Source organism: Narcine bancroftii, chromosome 3 (genome assembly GCF_036971445.1).
Source record: "Narcine bancroftii isolate sNarBan1 chromosome 3, sNarBan1.hap1, whole genome shotgun sequence".
Classification (NCBI taxonomy): Eukaryota; Metazoa; Chordata; class Chondrichthyes; order Torpediniformes; family Narcinidae; genus Narcine; species Narcine bancroftii.
Window position 1 is genome coordinate 63,018,743 of NC_091471.1, and position 19,311 is coordinate 63,038,053.

At 40.0% G+C, this 19,311-nt stretch overlaps 1 protein-coding gene across 8 annotated transcripts in view; it reads left to right on the forward strand.

The window, feature by feature from the left end:
- LOC138756125 (protein FAM221B-like) overlaps nt 1-19,311 on the forward strand; it is a 42,858-nt gene that overhangs the window by 11,259 nt on the left and 12,288 nt on the right. For 3 of the 8 annotated variants that reach the window (XM_069922776.1, XM_069922772.1, XM_069922770.1), the window contains 4 exons: nt 3,816-3,857; nt 10,685-10,796; nt 10,923-11,147; nt 15,040-15,183. In XM_069922776.1, the coding sequence (XP_069778877.1) occupies nt 10,961-11,147; nt 15,040-15,183 (331 nt within the window). In that variant the 5' untranslated portion in view covers nt 3,816-3,857; nt 10,685-10,796; nt 10,923-10,960. Of the gene's footprint in view, nt 1-3,815; nt 3,858-6,983; nt 7,040-10,684; nt 10,797-10,922; nt 11,148-15,039; nt 15,184-19,311 lie in introns of all 8 variants that reach the window. The other 5 variants (XM_069922774.1, XM_069922771.1, XM_069922775.1 and 2 more) reach the window with 3 other exon arrangements.

Here is a 19,311-nt window from a genome sequence, read left to right on the forward strand (position 1 = left end):
AGGTCTTTATTGGCTTGTTTCAGCATCATGCTGAAGAAGATAGTAAAGAGGGTTGGTGTGAGGACGCAGGCTTGCTTCACGCCGTAGTCAATGGAGAAGGGTTTGGAGAGCTCATTGCTGTATCTGACCCGACCTTGTTGGTTTTCGTGCAGTTGGATAACCATGTTGAGGAACTTGGGGGGGGGGGGGGGCATCCGAGGTGCTCTAGTATTTGCCAAAGCCCTTTCCTGCTCACGGTGTCAAAGGCTTTGGTGAGGTCAACAAAGGTGAATCCTAGCGAAGATTTTGCCTTCAATGGAGAACAGCGTGATTCCCCTGTAGTTTGAACAGTCTGATTTCTCACCTTTGTTTTTGTACAGGGTGATGATGATGGCATCACAAAGGTCCTGAGGCAGCTTTCCTTGGTCCCAGCAGAGCATGAAAAACTCATGCAGTTTGGTATGCAGAGTTTTGCCGCCAGCCTTCCAGACCTCTGGGGGGATTCCATCCATACCTGCTGCTTTGCCACTTTTCAGTTGTTCAATTGCCTTATATGTCTCTTTCTGGGTAAGGACCTCATCCAGCTTTAGCCTCATGGGTTGTTGAGGGAGCTGGAGCAGGGCGGATTCTTCGACTGAGCGGTTGGCACTGAAAAGGGATTGGAAGTGTTCTGACCATCGATTGAGGATGGAGATCTTGTCACTGAGGAGGACTTCGCCATCTGAGCTGCGCAGAGGGCTTTGGACTTGGGGTGAGGGGCCGTACACCCCCTTTAGTGTCTCATAAAAACCCCTGAAGTCGCCAATGTCGGCGCTAAGCTAGGTTCATTTGGCGAGGCTAGTCCACCACTCATTTTGGATCTCCTGGAGTTTGCGCTGAAGATGGCTGCATGCGAGATGGAAGGCTCGTTTTTTCTCTGGCCAGGAAGGCTTTGCAAGGTGAGCCTGATGGGGAGATCGCTTCTTTGCCAGCAGCTCCTGGATTTCCTGGTTGTTTTCGTCAAACCAGTCCTTGTTTTTCCTGGAAGAGAAGCACAGTACCTCTTCAGTGGATTGCAGTATGGCCGTTTTCAGCTGATCCCAGAGGGTTTCAGGAGACGTGTCCGTGAGGCAGTTTGCATCCTCGAGCTTTGCTTGGAGGTTTGCCTGGAAGTTTCCTCTCACTACGTCTGACTACAAGTTTCCAACATTGAACCTCTTTCTGGGGGCTCCACTGTTCTTGAACTTTGGCTTGAAGTGAAGATTGAGCTTGCACCAAACAAGCCGGTGGTTAGTGTGGCATTCCATGCTGGGCATGACCCTGGAGTGGAGCACATCTCGTTTGTCTCTTCCTCGCACCAGAACGTAGTTCAGGAGGTGCTAGTGTTTGGATTGGGGATGCATCCAGGTAGTCTTCAGGCTGTCTCTCTGCTGGAAAAGGGTATTAGTAATGACAAGCCGCTGTTCTGCGCAGAGTTCCAACAGGAGACGCCCGTTGTCATTGCACTTGCCGACACCATGCTTGCCCAGGATTCCTGGCCAGGTTTCTGAGTCTTTGCCGACACGAGGTTAAGGTTAGGGTTAGGGTTAGGGTTAGGGATAGCAAAGGTAAAAATACATAACTGACATTTTGGGCTTGAACCCTTTATCAAGGTGTGGAAAAATGTTGGCAGGCGTCCGAACAAAGAGTTAGGGTGGTAGGTAATAGGTGGAGAAGGGAGGGCGGAAGGATAGCTAGATGAATAGAGAGGGAAGGATGGTGAAGACAACTGGAAGGGGGAAGGGAAGAGGGGAGGGAAAAAAGCATAAACTGGAAATATTGATGTTAAAGCCATCTGACTGGAGTGTGTCTAGTCGGAAAATCACGTGTTGTTCCTCCAATTTATGTGGTCTTGTTGGGATAGTACACAAGGCCATGGACAGACGTGTGAGTATGTGAGAAAAATAAGTGTGGTCTTTAAATATTGTTTCATTTTTTGTCAATGTAATGATATGGTTGTATGTACCGGCTGGCCCACCCGCCTGATGACATCCTTTCCTAGACTTCTCCCTGGACTCCTCCCTTGTGACCCAGGCCATAAAGGTCGAGTCCCCTCTTCCTCTCCTCATTTTTCCTAGCCTTAACCCGGGCCGGCAACCTCTAGTGTAATAAAGCCTATCATTCTCCTTAGTCTTTGTCTGTGCATTATTGGGGCAACTGGAGGCGCCCAACAGTCATTCCATAAGGTTTTTAATTTAAGAAAATGTAGTATAATTTACAATTTTTATCTCTGCCAGAAAGTTCTCCTCCACAACATGTATAGATCCTGATGAAAGGGAGTGCACAGGGAAACACTGCCTTTTTGGGTGACTGACAGCTCATCTGTACCCTAATGAATGGACATTTAAAATTGGGAGCATGAAACCTGCCCCAGTCTTCATATTCTCCTCTGCCAGTCCCACATAGCATCATTACCCAATTTTTAAAAAAATTATCTACATTTTTAAATACTTCCCGCCACCCTCCCCCCCCCCCCCCCCCCCCCCACCTCCACACCAATAATCTTGCCTCTGCAAACTTCTAGGTCAGAGAATCATTAACCTCTGGAAATTCCTAAGCACAAGTCTTAAATGACAGCTCCCTAAACTTGTAACTATCTGCCCTCATTTGAGATTCTCCCACTAGTAGAACAGTGATGGATTCTCGAATAATTCTCCCACTAGTGGAACCCTTTCAACATCTACCCCATGAGGGCCTTAAATTTAAATAAGATCACCCCTTATTCTTCTACACTCCAAGCAATATACGTAGATCAATTTTCTTCATCTGTGCATGATAGGACAACTCTTTCATCCCAGAAATTAGTGTGGTGAATCACTTGGGATAATTTGAAGAGCAAATGTTCCCCACTGTGTCGGCTCACATTAATAAACAGATTAATTATCAAGCAATGTATTTCTTTGTAGAAATAGCTACACTGTTTACCTGTTTAATAACAAAAGTGATTCATTGTCTGTGAAGGGTGTTAAACATATGACTTCAATTGAGTTTTTACTTTTGAAACTAGTCTTTCATTTCTTCTTTTATTTCTTGAAAATTAACCCCAGAAAATAATGTATATTCGAAACAGATATTTTTGGAAATTCCTTTTTTATTGATGAAAACCCATTTGACTCAGAACTGTCGATCGACACATTTTTTTTGTTCATGGCACGGACTTGGCTCCTTTACACTAATATGGGGTTTTCTCCACTTTTTCTCCAGTGCAAATCAACCATCTTAAAAGCTTTGAACTAATGAAACTTTTGAGGAATTTTCCTAAGTGATTTAATTTTGAAACTCACTCTGGTTTACAAACAGAAAGGATAACTTAATGTCTTTCAAAGTAACCAATATTTTCATTTGCAAAAGCCATCATTTTAACCTTTTCTGAATTTGGTAGAGCTGCAAAATTTATTCTTATTGGTGGTTCTTGTTGTTTCTCGATCTACATAGAACAACATACAACCTTCTCTCTGTATTGCACAGTCATTTTGTTTACATTTCTTTATTTGTTTACATGTGCACATTGAGTACAGTTTTTTGCACTACCCATAAGTGGTAATTCTGCCTCACCCACAGAAAAAAAGAATCTCAGGGTTGTATGTGATTTCATGTGTGCAATTAATCTGAACATTACAGCAGAGTACAGGTCCTTCACCTCACGATGTTGTGCCAACCTATAAATACCCCTTTTCCTCTCCTCAAAACAGGTACCTAAAAAGAACTAATCCCTCTTTACCTCAGAATCATCTATTTTTCTTTCATCCATAGTGCCTGTCTAAAAGTTTGTTCATTTATATCTCCACTAATTTCTTTCCCATGTTATCTCTCTTCAGAGCTTGTCATCTCAACATGGTAACAAGGACTGAATAAATCAGGTAATAATGAATCTTTTAATATATCCATGTTTCTTGTTAATTCACATCAAATAACAAGATCCAAGATTGTTCCACACTCCCAAGTAAAAGCAAAAAAAATTGACTCAGAACTACCATAAACCTACCTTCACATTCCTTTGATAAATTGGCACCTTTGTTTCTTTATCCTTTGGTAGATTTTCCATGATGTTGCTCATAGTAGATGTAAGGGCTTTCTTTGCATGTAATAGAAATAGCACAATGTGTTTAAATTTCCTCTGTGTAAAATCTAGTCTTGAACATGCAGGATACTGATGTTTATTTGGAAAGCTGGCCACTCATTTTCATCTTGGGAAATGACTGTTCGACAGAGAAACATGATTATTTATATTATGTTAAGTCATCATCCTGCTCTCAGATGTATCAGATCTCACCATGTAAATACTATCTATGTTGATGAATGTAAACCGTATAACTGGGAATACTAAACATTTTATTTTCACAATTACATTGGCCCATTCACAAAGAGAGCTTCAAGTGATTTATAATTTCATATGCTGTTTAGAGTTAACTTCTTATTTTCTTAAAACTTAAAACTAGTTATGAATACTGAATCATTCAATGGTATATTATGGCCCTTATTTTTTTGTCTGTTTTGCTGTATGTCTTTGAAGTTAAATTAGATTTATCATCCAAATAAGGTTAAATGATGAAATAAATTAAATTCCATCATTAAATTTAATTATGTGTAAAATTTGGATTTGATAAAAAAGACAATTAAGTCATATCTTTCCAGAAAATAACATAAAAATTAGAAAATAAAGATTACAAACTATAATGCAGTTTTCCCTTTATACCTCCTGTTTGTAAGACACTCTCTGGTGTGCAAATCAAGAAGATCCAAAGTTCAATTCTATATCTATATGAAATTAGCTAATATCACTGTAAAATGAACTGCCATTAACCTTGGAGATCTTGCTAAATGGCGATTGGATGTTCTATGTATGTTGACAGGCAAAGCCTTATGGTTAACTTGTCATGGTCAAGATATATATGAAAACAAAAGGCAAACAGAGTATACAGCAAAATTAATATAAATTCCTCTGTCCAAAAAAAATTAGATAATGCATTACAAAATTGTTTCCTTTCATGTCCATCTAAAAGAAATATAAAAGGATTGTAATTAATTTGTGGGTGGCTCAGTTAGCATAGTGGTTAGTGCGAGTTTGTATGTTTTCCCTGCATCTGTGCAGGTTTCCTCCAGATGTTCTGGTTTCCTCCCACCCTTCAAAATATATCAAGTTGTAAGTCAATTGGGTGTGACTGGGCAGTACAGCTCAAGGGCTGAAAGGGCCTGTTATTGTGCTGTACGTCTAAATTAAAATTAAAATGTAAAGCAATATGCAAGTTAAAATAGAAAGTTCCAAGATTTTTTATAAAGTTTGTTTTGTTGTTTGTTTTTTATATTTTGTTTAAAATTCTTGAACATACGGGCAGTCAAGTACAGAGTACAAGTACAAAAATAAATCCAGTATTTACTCCATGATGGTTATAGCCCAATCCCCCAACCCCCACCCACCCAAGAAAGAGGCCAAAGAAGAAGGTGTAGATATAGAAAAATGAAAATAAAATAAAGAAATAGAAAAGGAAAACCAGAACGGATTGCTGAAAAGTACTGCACACTCCACGGATCATAAGTTCATATTCTATTTTATCTTTCTTTGGAGAGGATCAACGTAGGTCTCGAGGGCTAGGAAGAACACAAACTAAAGATTTACCCCTGAGATTTGTAAATATGGACACCAAACTTGTAAAAATATGTCGTACTTATTTATTTCTTAAGTTATACGTAATCTTCTCAAGGGGCATACAGCTATGCATTTCCACATTCCAAAGTGTCATACCAAGAATAAGACCTCCAAGTAACTGCCATACATTTTCTGGCTACTGCCAACGCAATTTTAACAAATTCTATTTGATGTTTGGATCATTTCATTTTAGGATCTATCCCTATAATATTCCCCAGTAAAAATAATTCAGGGTTTTGCGAAAATTGAATTCCTGTAATCTGCTCTAAGAAATTTCCTAAATCTACCCAAAAAGGTTTCATTTTAGAACATGACCAAGTTGAATATAGAAAGGTTCCAACCTCCTCACCATATCTAAAACATTGGTCTAATAGATCTGATTTTAATTTATTTAGTTTCAGTGGTGTGAGATATAATTGATGCAAAATATGATATTGTATTTATCTATATCTTACATTAATCGTATCAGTCATACAATCCCAACATAATTCAGACCAGGTTTGTTCATCAATTTTTACATTTAAGTTTGATTCCCATCTCTGCCTGGACTTGTGAGCCCCCTGTTTTGGGGTTCCCATTTGAAGTAAGAGATACATTGCTGAAGTAAATTTCTTTGTATTTTCTTTTCAAATCAGTGCCTCTAAATTTCTACAATTTGGTAAAAACATTATTGGGTCCAATTTATCCCTTACATATGCTCTCATATGAAAATAGCAAAAGATTGTATTATTAAGAATTCTATACTTATTTTTTAATTGTTCAAATGACATCAGTTGCCCCCGTTCATAACAATCTTCAATGTATCTGATCCCTTTACAAGACCAAATTTCAAAAATTAGGATACCCATTGTACAGGGTATCAGTCTGTTATGAGTCAAATGGGTTATGGGAGATAAATCCTCCCCCCCCCCCCACCTTGTTCCAATACCACTTAGTAAATAAAATAAATAAATAGAATATTTCTTTTATGCCAAGTATTCATTAAATGTTTTAGCAAGGGAATTTCTTTCTCACAAGTTAATAATTTCATATCCCATTTATATATAAAATCCTCTGCCAATCTCCCTCCTATTTTATCCAATTCTATTATCACTCATGCAGGTTTATCTCCTTCATCAAAAAAGAAAGTAAGAAATCTCATCTGAGTTGCTGGATAGTAATTTTTAAAATTAGGGAGTTGTAAACTATGGAGACCCTCATCATGACCCTTTCAAAGAAATGTTCTGACATATTTATTCAATTCCTGACTATTATCTGAGATAATAGTCTAGGCAGTGTTTGAAAGAGATATTGTACTCTTGGAAATCTATTCATTTTAATGCAATTGATTCTTCCCTAGTACTATAGGTAGGGCCATATATCTATTCAGATCTTCTTCAACCTTTTTAAGTAAAGGTAAATGATTCAATTTGTATAAATTTTTTGTTATTATCTGTACATATTCCTAATTATTTTATCCCTTCTTTCTTTGGCTTGGCTTCGCGGACGAAGATTTATGGAGGGGGTAAATGTCCACGTCAGCTGCAGACTCGATTGTGGCTGACAAGTCCGATGCGGGACAGGCAGACACGGTTGCAGCGGTTGCAGGGGAAAATTGGTTGGTTGGGGTTGGGTGTTGGGTTTTTCCTCCTTTGTCTTTTGTCAGTGAGGCGGGCTCTGCTGTCTTCTTCGAAGGAGGTTGCTGCCCGCTGAACTGTGAGGTGCCAAGATGCACGGTTTGAGGCGATATCAGCCCACTGGCGGTGGTCAATGTGGCAGGCACCAAGAGATTTCTTTAGGCAGTCCTTGTACCTCTTCTTTGGTGCACCTCTTTCACGGTGGCCAGTGGAGAGCTCGCCATATAACACGATCTTGGGATCCCATTTACCAGCTATTTAAATAGGTTATCTCTTTGACACTTGGTATAATCTCCTCCGTAAAATGCATAATTTTACTCTTAACCCAATTTATTTTATAACCTGAAACTTTCCCATAGTTTTCCAGTTTAGAGTACAGTTTCTGTAACAAAGTTGTTGGTTCTGTCAATTATATCTATACGTCATCTGCAAATAAATTAATCATGTATTCCTCCTGGTTGACCCTAAATCCCTTAATGTCTGGGTCTCAAAGGATTGCTTCTGCAAGTGGTTCTATAGCTAAATTGAATAGAGCTGCAGATAGCGGACATCGTTGTCTACTAGATCTTGTCAACTGGAACGGTGTAGAGATTTGTCCATTAGTCACCACTTTGGCTTTGGGCTCATTGTATACTGCCTTAATCCAACATAAAAATTTGATCTAGTCCAAATCTTTCCAGCATTTTAAATTTAAAAAAAACCACTCCAGTTTATTGAATGCCTTTTCTGCATCTAAAGCCACAATAACACTCAGATCATCCTTCTTTAGTTCCAGATGAATTATACTAAGCAACCTGCTTATTATCAGCAGATTGCCTATTTTTCACAAAGCCTGTTTGGTCCATAGTTATCAATTTCGGCAAATATTTTGCCAGTCTATTTACTAAGACTTTAGCATTAATCTTATAATCTGAATTTAATAATGAAATAGGTCTATATGATGGTGGTTTTAATGGATCTCTTTCTTTGTTTGATATTAGAGTAATAATTTCCCTTGAAAATGATTCTGGGAGAGTATGTGTTTCTGATACCTGATCCAATACCTCCATAAATAAATGGATCAACAAATCTTTAAATTCTTTATAAAATTCAGGGTGGAAACCATCTTCTCCCAGAGATTTATTACTTTGCAATGAACTCAATGCTTCCCTCACCTCCTCCTGAGTAAAGGGGTCATTTCTTTTCTACCTGTTCTTCTGGATCTAACCTTGGAAGCCTTATTTGTGCTAAAAATTCTTCTGTTTTATTAGCATCTCCTGAGATTCTGATTGATATAATTTAGAATAAAATTGTCTAAAAGCCTCATTAATTTCTTGAGGTTTATAACTAGTCAAATTCATATCTGTTTTTATTGCATTAAATCTGCTTGTTACCTGTTCTGCTTTCAACTGCCAAGAAAGTACCTATGAGCGCTCTTTCACCCAAATCATAATGATTCTGCTTAGTTCTTATTATTGCTTTTTTCATTCTATATGTTTGTAATGTATTATATTCATTTTTATTAATAAGTTGTCTATGCTTTTCTTCAGAGCCCCTCATTTGAAGGTCTTTTTATGTTAATTATATCTTTTTCCAATTGTTCCACTTCCTTTTTAATCTTAAAAGTATAACTTATAATTTGTCCTCTAAAATATGCTTTCAAAGCATCCCATTTAATAAAGTTATTGGTAGTTGAATTGCAGATGACCTCACAAAATATTTGAAAACAGTGGTTTTCAAACTGACCCCCCCCCCCCCAACTCACATTCCACCTTCAGCAATCCCTATACAATTAGTGCTCTATGATTAGTAAGGGATTGCTTGAGGTGGTATGTGAGTGGAAAGCCACTGTTTAAATCATACCTAATTGACACATTATGTGCACAGCTTCATAGCTCCAAAGGAAATAGGCCAATGACAATTTTTCTAAAGCTAAATATTTCAATAACAATTGGGTCTAAAGCAGTGATTCTCAACCTTCCCTTCCCACTCACATACTACCTTAAGCAATCACAAAAAAAATCACAAAAATTGAATCTTCTCAACAATGAAGAGTTAAAATGCCATCTATAGACCGATTTTTCTTTATCTGGCATCATGATCATCAATATCAAAGGTGAGTGATCTGATGAAATTCTCGCTTTATATTCAGTGTCCATTATCTTGCCTTGTAATTGAGCTGATACTAAAAATAAATCTATCCTAGAATAGGATTCATGTCTATTTTAATAAAAAGAATAATCTCTTTTTCTTGGATGAATTCTTCTCCAGACATCCACTAAGTTCAGCACTCTCATTAATTTTGTCCTTATTACTGCCCTCATTGATCTATCTAAAACTGGGTCTAAACAGAAATTAAAGACTCCTTCTCCTACTAAAATATTTTCATAAGCATCTGCTAAATTAAGAAATGTTTCTGGAATAAATTTCTCATTGTGCACATTTGGTGCATATGGGATAAATGTTTGTTAAAATGCTACTGGTTTGCTTGTAAAGTTTATTTGCTCAAAAAGTGAGAACTATAGCTACATTGGTAAATACAGTGCATCTTAGATGCACAGTGATAAAGTCAGTCATTCTCAACACCTAAACCCAACATAAGGATAATTCAGTCCTGATCCCATTTCCAGACCTTTTTCCTGGAAAAATGTAGAATCTCAGTATGACAGAGAGATAGTACACAATTGATTTCTGAGATGGGAGGAATGTCATTTGAGATCACAGCAATAACCTTAAGAGTATTGACTCTCCATCTTTTAAAAGAATGAAAGATGTTCTCATTAATACATACACATCTCTTATGGGTTTGACAGGATAGATGCATCAATGATGTCCGACTTGGCTGGAATATCTAGAATATTTTTCTAAATAAGGAGTCACCAATCCAGGATAGAGATTAGAAGATCCAATACTCTAGTCTAGATGCTAGAAATCTGGAAAGAAGAAGAACGTGCTGGAAACAATCAGCACATCACACAACATCTATAGAAAGAGAAACAGAGTTTTCTGTATTTATATTTGAGATGATAATGAACTTTTTTACCAAAGAGCTGAAAATCCTTTCAATTCAGTGATGGCTGAAGTCTTTGTAATTTTCTGGCTAAATTGGCAGCAAAGCAAGGTGATGTGGATGTAAAAGATCGCCCATGAAATTCTTGAATAGTGAGGTATCAGGGGCTTAATAACCCAACCTGCATACACTTCTTTTACCTTCTTAGGTGACAGATATTGGCCAACTCATGAAGATTCCACATGTACCTGATTCTGTAACACATATTCATTCATATCTGGCATGTGTCCAAAATGCACTTTTTGCACTTTCCAGCTGTCTAATATTAGAAAAATTCAATGTTTTAAGATCTTCAGTAATCCACTGCTACTTCTTGTAAAATATTGTTTGTTCTACATGGATTAATATTTGCTTTCACTTCCATCATACCAATAGAATCTTCCAGCCCTTTGCCCTGACTAGATTGTTGACAACAATACAACTTGTTTCCAAGTGACTATGCAGTAGAAGCTTTAACAGCAGTTCACATGATTGCATTTTCAACCTGGTAGGTCTTGTCAACACAGATTTTTTTAATTATTAAAGGAAAAACTGTGGTTGCAAGTGTGTGATATGAATAACTTTCTGAATATAAATGTCAAAAATGAAAATATTTTAATTGTCAACATTTCAGTTTCTAGCTTTAGTGAGCAAGTCCATCTGAAACATTCAATGTCTTCAGGTCAAGGCTTAAAGGCAAAGGCTAAAAAGAATAGCTTTGTCCCCAGTGCTGGAGGTCAGGGGTCAAAGCAGGCCACAGCAGGCAGCAGCACTGACAGTAAAGCTGGACCTAGCCATGCTCTAATGCCGTATCAACCATCACAATCTGCACAGAACAACACAGCACTTGTTCCAAAAGGTAATGTGGAAAAGACATCTGTGTTTGATATACCATTCACTTAGCACTTCGGTTTGTCATTGCGGCCTGTTCTGATTCTCAGGCCTGTCAGCAGTAGTTTGGAAAAATCCACAGAAAATATCAGAAAGACCACAGTGGAAATTCATTGCCCATATCAAAAGTAAACAGGATGCAAGATATTGGCAGAACCAGACACAAAAAATAGAAAAAAAAGTTGATCATGGATTATATTTTGATGTTCCCCTTTTCCTGATGAAAACAAGAGAATTTTGAATGAAATAAGAAATTGAAAGTTGGAAATTGTGGCATTCTAGTTGAAATGCTTCCAGTGTGATTTCAAACAAACCATTCATAATGTACTCTGAACTAAAAGGTGTTCACAGTGGTATAGAATAATACTCTTACAGAACTAGTGTTGTCAGGAATTTCTTGTTGGAAGCCAAGAATTTCCTGTTTAAAAAGTATTTGATTTAATGTTACTAAAGTAGCAAGGCAAAGGCACTCAACCATTAACCATTACACTCAACCATTAATATTTATTGGAATGTTTTCCACTCTCCAGATGTTACCTGCTGAGGTGATGTCCTGACTCCTTTTATTTCAGTGCAGCTCTACCAAATTAGTTACAGTTCCTGATATGGTCAGGAACAGCCACTCAAAATTAAACATTCCTGCAAAGTTATTGCTGCAGTAAGAGATAAGGCAAGGCTAGCTTCTCCATGTCTTTAATTGCTGATTTCAACAAACCATGACAGACATTATCATTTCCTCTGTCTCCTTCATAACTGCTCCGATGATGAGGCTTTCCACGCGCGTGCCTCTGAGATGTCAACAGAGCATTGACCACATCCTTTAAGGTTTATTTGTCATATCTAGTACAGTGAGAAGGGTTCATCTATGAGCTGTCTAACAGATTAGCTCTAACATTCATACAGCCATAAAAAGTTAAAGAACCAGACAACAATTACAGAGTATAGAATTACAATATAAAATAGATCAATTAATACAATGCAATAGCAGCATAATAGCACTGTTGTGGGGTTCATTCATGAACTTGGTGGCTGTTGGTGAAGGATTTCATGATCTTGAGCTTTCTCCCAATGGGAGGAAGAAAGTGTGTCCAGGATGTGATGGATCCTTCATGTTTGTCTGCCTTTCCAAGGCAGTGGGACATGTAGATGGTCCACAGAGGGGAAGGAAATTTTCATTATTTTCTGAGCTGCACGGTCTACTGTCTGTAGCTTCTTCTGATCTTAAGTACCGCAATTCTGATACCACGCTGCGATGTATCCAGCAAGTATGCTTTGGATGGTGTACTTGTAAAAGTTATTGAAGGACACAAGGCTATGTCAAATTTACTTAGTCTTCTAAAAAAGTAGAGATTGTTGTTGTACCTTCTTGGAGATATTTACTCTTGATCTATTCTCATCCATTTTTCATTTTCTCTCTCTAACTGCTCTTATTATTCTATTGGTGATATATGGCTCTTCAGACGGTGGAATCAGAATGATCCTGGCTGCACTGGCCTAACCCTCTTAAAGATATTCACCTCTCCTTCACACTCTGCAACCTAAAACCAGTTCATTTTCTTCACTTCCTCAGTTTTAATAACTGGTCTTCAACCGTATGTAAGATTTTGCAAGAGATCTGAATCTGAATTAGAGTTTAAATAAAACATGGTAGAGATGACAGAAAATGATCCTTTGAATTGAAACATTACCTATTTCTCATTTGGTAGATACAGCACTGAGTTTCCAGCATTTTATGCTATTATTTCAGGTTTCCTGCATCTGGATTCTTTCTGATTTTAATTCTTTCGGGTAAAAATGTCTAATCTGCTTCCTTCAATGCTGTAATATTCCATAAAAGTGAAATGCAACATCAACAAAGTATAAAGCATAATTGTACTAGCTTAGGAATTTTGGGATTGTATTCAAATAAACAATCAGAAACCTGTTGGAACCACCACTTGCAAAATTTAGTAACTTCTCCACAAAGAAAGTAAATGATTGAAGACTAAGGAACTGATAAGTGAAATGTATTCTGCACAGCTGGGACATCCACAACCACTTCCTCCTCTAATTATTCTCCTGCCTTTTACCACCATCTGCACCAGATGTCTGACAATTGTCAGACAATATGTTAGCAGAACAAGACAAGTTCCAAGGTCTCTTTATTTTCTTCACTTTAAAAAAAAACTTCACGCATCAATGACTTCTGGACATTCAATTCCAACTTTTTAAAAGTTTATGGAGCCTTTTCACTCTTAAAATTTGATTTGATTTTAAAACTACACTGGCCTTACCACAGAATGCACCAATGTTTCTAAACCAATAGTCTTCCATTTTCGTATAATTATCAAATATTTAAAATACAATCTTGCTAATACCTGATTACCACTTCCACATTTAATGCAAATTTGTTTAGAAGTAGGGCAGCATAAGTAGCATAGCAGTTAGTGTAACAACATTACAGTGCCGGCCACACAGTTTCGAATCCAGCACTGTCTGTAAGGAGTTTGTACATTCGCCCCATGACCTGCGTGGGTTTTCTCCAAGTGCTCTAGATTCCTTCCACCCTCCAAAATGTATGGGGTTAGTAAGTTAATTGGGTGCCACAGGTTTTGTTAGCCAGAAGGGTCTTCGATATTAAACATTTTAAAAAGTAAAAAGGTTGGACATTAGCGTGTCTTGATACTCTTAAGTGCTAATGCCCAATTAGAATCCTTGCAAAACAAAAAGGCGCAAAAATTTGTGCTTTTTTGCGCAGAATAACAGGCTGGACTAAAATATAGTTGGTGACTCCTGCAAGGAGGTCCTTGAAAAACTTTCAGCTGCTACATTGGTACGGTGCTGCAACAGCTGCCAACCACCTCCAACAACCAGCAATTGGTCCTGACCTCCAGTGCTGTCTGTGTGCAGTTTGCATTTGGGTTTCATGCAGGTCTTTGGGTTTCTTCTCATAACCCAAAGATGTGTGGATTGGTTGATGGATTGGCCATGGCATCTAGGTGAATGGTAGAATCTATGAGGAGTTGATGGGAAGTAAGGAGACAACAAAATGGGACTTGTGTTGGATCAGTGGGTATAGAATCTCGATGGTCAGTGCAGACCCTGTGGATGAAAGGACTGATTCCATTTCAGATTGCTGGGAAGTTATTCAGGGCTTAAAGGAACGATTTGCTCACCAGCCAAAGAAAAGTTGCATAGAGGTGATGGAAAACCAGGTGTTAGATGGACAGTCTCGGTGATCTCTGCATTTGAATACTCCCTTATTTTAAGCTCTGCCTCAATGAGGTCCAGCAATGTGAGCGGTAGCATTCTGCTCAGATGTGATTTGTACAAAATTGCTACAAATTATTTCAACCCCCCTGAGGCAGATGTTGTGTGCAAGACATCTCTATCATACTGCTGACCTCTCCACTGATAACTCAAAGCTAATCCTTGTTTAATATGATTTCTTTGAGTGAGTAGTCAACTAATGTTCATAGTTACATCAAAAGCTCCAATTTAGCATGACAATTTTGGATTCAGTGATGTGATCCCCCTCTAAGATCACTAAGTCCAGAACTTGTGCTGGGATGAACATCACTGTATTAAGGTGAATCATATACTGAAGTGTCTGGGCCATCCTCCCAACAGATGTGATTTCATCTAGAAATAATTACTAGTACAATGTGCACTGGAAATAAAAAAAAACACACCTTCATGCCTGATTTGCGCATGAAAAACGTAGGGTTAATTTCCAGGCTATTGCCTTCCACTCTTTCCAACCTTAAAAATTAAGTTCTACACTCTTCACTTTTGTTTCTCAGCATCAATAAAATCTAAATACTAGCAAATTAGACAGAATCAAAAATGTCTAATTATGTTTCCTGCAATTATATTTAAAGGATACACAGTGAAGCCTATTGTTCCAGCAAAAAAGGCAGAGCTCATCTCTGTGGCAAAAGCAATGCACAAAGAAGAATTTGGAACTCAGGTGAAGGAACTATTGGATCCAGAGGGGGAAGCAGCATTGAATGCACTTAAAACAGGTGACTTCAATGATAATGATCGCTAAACCAATAAAAATGCATTAAGTGTCTCAAGCACAGGACCATATTGTGTGGTTGTCTCTTAAACTATCCGTTTTCATCGTCACTACTGCAGAGCCACAGGAATGCTCAGGATTTCCACATATACACAGTTAGCGTGGATATCTCTTCTTCACAAGCTGCCCCTCTTTCAACAGATATTGTTTCCAACAGAATCTGGATGAATCAGTTGAATTGAACTGAAAGTATTTAACAAGAAATAATGCCCTGCAAATGAAGTATCCTACTTAATGATAATGGCTACTTAACAAGTATCCTACTTAATGATAATGGCTACTTAACAAGAAATAATGCCAAGGATCCTACTTAATGATAATGGCTACTTAACAAGCTCTTGTACTTAATTAAAGTAAGTTTATGTATGTGCATTATAATGCACTCAAATAAATATTTCTATATATTAAAGAGAATGAGTGTTTCTCCTCTTAAGTCTTTAGAATGCCTGCCATTTATTAAAAAGCAGATTTCCTTCTTCTTTGGTTTGGCTTCGCGGACGAAGATTTATGGAGGGGGTAAATGTCCACGTCAGCTGCAGGCTCGTTTGTGGCTGACAAGTCCGATGCGGGACAGGCAGACACGGTTGCAGCGGTTGCAGGGGAAAATTGGTTGGTTGGGGTTGGGTGTTGGGTTTTTCCTCCTTTGCCTTTTGTCAGTGAGGTGGGGCTCTGCGGTCTTCTTTAAAGGAGGTTGCTGCCCGCCAAACTGTGAGGCGCCAAGATGCACGGTTTGAGGCGATATCAGCCCACTGGCAGTGGTCAATGTGGCAGGCACCAAGAGATTTCTTTAGGCAGTCCTTGTACCTTTTCTTTGGTGCACCTCTGTCACAGTGGCCAGTGGAGAGCTCGCCATATAACACGATCTTGGGAAGGCGATGGTCCTCCATCGCATAGCATGATAGGAAATCACACCTTTCATGCAGCCAATAAAGGTGTTACAAAGGCTTAAATTAACTTCTGTCATTGATTTTTTAGTTCAGTTGACTAAAATGTTTTCTTTTGCTCCTGTCTAGAGGCACAGAACTAAAGTTTTATCACCATTTTGCAAATGTCCAAAAGCCTTAATAAAGTTGATCAAGTAAGATTGCACACAGTTCTTTCTACTCAGAGGTCCAGGCTTGAACCCAAATACACAAAAGTGCTGGAGAATCTCAGCAGCTCACGCAGTGTCTGATGGGGTGAGGGGGGATGAAGAGAAGAGGGAGGAAGGGGCAGGGGAAGGAGCACAAGCAGCCTTTCTCCCCCATTTTTTTATTGAGATGCTGCCTGCCTTTTGCTCATGCATTAACAAAGTGTCCTCACTCGACCGAGGCCGGGGCTGCCTCCTCCCTCTTGCTCCTGCCCGGATTGGGGCCGCCGCCGCCGCCTACCCTCAGCCCGGACCGGGCCGGGGCCGCCGCTGCTCTCCCTGTGCCCGGACTGGGGCCGCCGCCTCCCACTCTCTGCCTGGATCGGGGCCTCCGCCTGCCTCACTCGACCGAGGCCGGGGCCGCTGCCTCCCTCTTGCTCAGCAATGAGCAATGAGCTCTCTGAACCCTTCTCCATCAACAATGGCATGAAGCAAGGCTGTGTTCTCGCACCAACCCTCTTTTCAATCTTCTTCAGCATGATGCTGAACCAAGCCATGAAAGTCCTCAACAATGAAGACGCTGTTTACATCCGGTACCGCACGGATGGCAGTCTCTTCAATCTGAGGCGCCTGCAAGCTCACACCAAGACACAAGAGAAACTTGTCCGTGAACTACTCTTTGCAGATGATGCCACTTTAGTTGCCCATTCAGAGCCAGCTCTTCAGCGCTTGACGTCCTGTTTTGCGGAAACTGCCAAAATGTTTGGCCTGGAATTCAGCCTGAAGAAAACTGAGGTCCTCCATCAGCCAGCTCCCCACCATGACTACCAGCACCCCCACATCTCCATCGGGCACACAAAATTCAAAACGGTCAACCAGTTTACCTATCTCGGCTGCACCATTTCAACAGATGCAAGGATCGACAACGAGATAGACAACAGACTCGCCAAGGGAAATAGCGCCTTTGGAAGACTACACAAAAAAGTCTGGAAAAACAACCAACTGAAAAACCTCACAAAGATAAGCGTATACAGAGCCGTTGTCATACCCACACTCCTGTTCGGCTCCGAATCATGGGTCCTCTACCGGCATCACCTATGGCTCCTAGAACGCTTCCACCAGCGTTGTCTCCACTCCATCCTCAACATTCATTGGAGCGCTTTCATCCCTAACGTCGAAGTACTCGAGATGGCAGAGGTCGACAGCATCAAGTCCACGCTGCTGAAGATCCAGCTGCGCTGGGTGGGTCACGTCTCCAGAATGGAGGACCATCGCCTTCCCAAGATCGTGTTATATGGCGAGCTCTCCACTGGCCACCGTGACAGAGGTGCACCAAAGAAAAGGTACAAGGACTGTCTAAAGAAATCTCTTGGTGCCTGCCACATTGACCACTGCCAGTGGGCTGATATCGCCTCAAACCGTGCATCTTGGCACCTCACAGTTTGGCGGGCAGCAACCTCCTTTGAAGAAGACTGCAGAGCCCACCTCACTGACAAAAGGCAAAGGAGGAAAAACACAACACCCAACCCCAACCAACCAATTTTCCCCTGCAACCGCTGCAACCGTGTCTGCCTGTCCTGCATCGGACTTGTCAGCCACAAACGAGCCTGCAGCTGACGTGGACATTTACCCCCTCCATAAATCTTCGTCCGCGAAGCCAAGCCAAAGAAGAAGAAGAAGAACAAAGTGTTCAGGCCTAAAACGTTGGCTACCCTCTACTTCCTCTAGATGTTGCGTGATCTGCTGAGTTTCTTCAGCGTGTTTGTGTATTGCCCTACAACCCTGACATCTGCAGACTTTCCTGTTGAACCCAAATGGATAAGGTGGTAACCCATTCTCTCTAGAAATTATAAACATCTGTATCCATTTGACACACAAAACCTCTGCTATTACATTCAATGTATTGATGGTTAAGGCTAGATAAAGGCAAATATTTATTAAACTACCATTAGAAAACTATAAATTATAAACTAAATAAAAAGTTTCACTACAAGGATCATATAAAATAAACCTCTTGATGCAAAGGTATAATCTTACACAGGTGCTAAAAATTTCTGTTCTGAGTTTGGATATACCAGGATCGCAGAGATCAATGTTAGTTTATTAGAGAGAACAATTTCAGGTTATTTCTGTAAGTACTAATATATAGCTTTTGACATAAAGTAGAGAGCAAGCTTCATTCAGTATGTATTAGGGCAAGAGGATCCAGGAGCTGCTGGCAAAGAAGCGAGCCTCCCACCAGGCTCACCTTACAAAGCCGTCCTGGCCAGAGAAGAAACAAGCCTTCCGTCGCGCATGCAGCCATCTTCAGCGCAAACTCCGGGAGATCCAAAATGAGTGGTGGACTAGCCTCGCCAAGCGAACCCAGCTCAGCGTGGGCATTGGCGACTTCAAGGGTTATTACGAGGCTCTAAAAGCTGTGTACGGCCCCTCACCCCAAGTCCAAAGCCCGCTGCGCAGCTCAGACAGCAAAGTCCTCCTCAGCGACAAGATCTCCATCCTTAACCGATGGTCAGAACACTTCCAATCTCTTTTCAGTGCCAACCACTCAGTCCAAGATTCCGCCCTGCTCCAGCTCCCTCAACAGCCCCTAAGGCTAGAGCTGGATGAGGTCCTCACCCGGGAAGAGACATATAAGGCAATTGAACAACTGAAAAGTGGCAAAACAGCAGGTATGGATGGAATCCCCCCACCCTCCCCACCCCAGAGGTCTGGAAGGCTGGCGGCAAAACTCTGCATGTCAAACTGCATGAGTTTTTCAAGCTTTGTTGGGACCAAGGGAAACTGCCTCAGGACCTTCGTGATGCCATCATCAACACCCTGTACAAAAACAAAGGCGAGAAATCAGACTGCTCAAACTACAGGGGAATCACGCTGCTCTCCATTGCAGGCAAAATCTTCGCTAGGATTCTCCTAAATAGAATAATACCTAGTGTCGCCGAGAATGTTCTCCCAGAATCACAGTGCGGCTTTCGCGCAAACAGAGGAACTACTGACATGGTC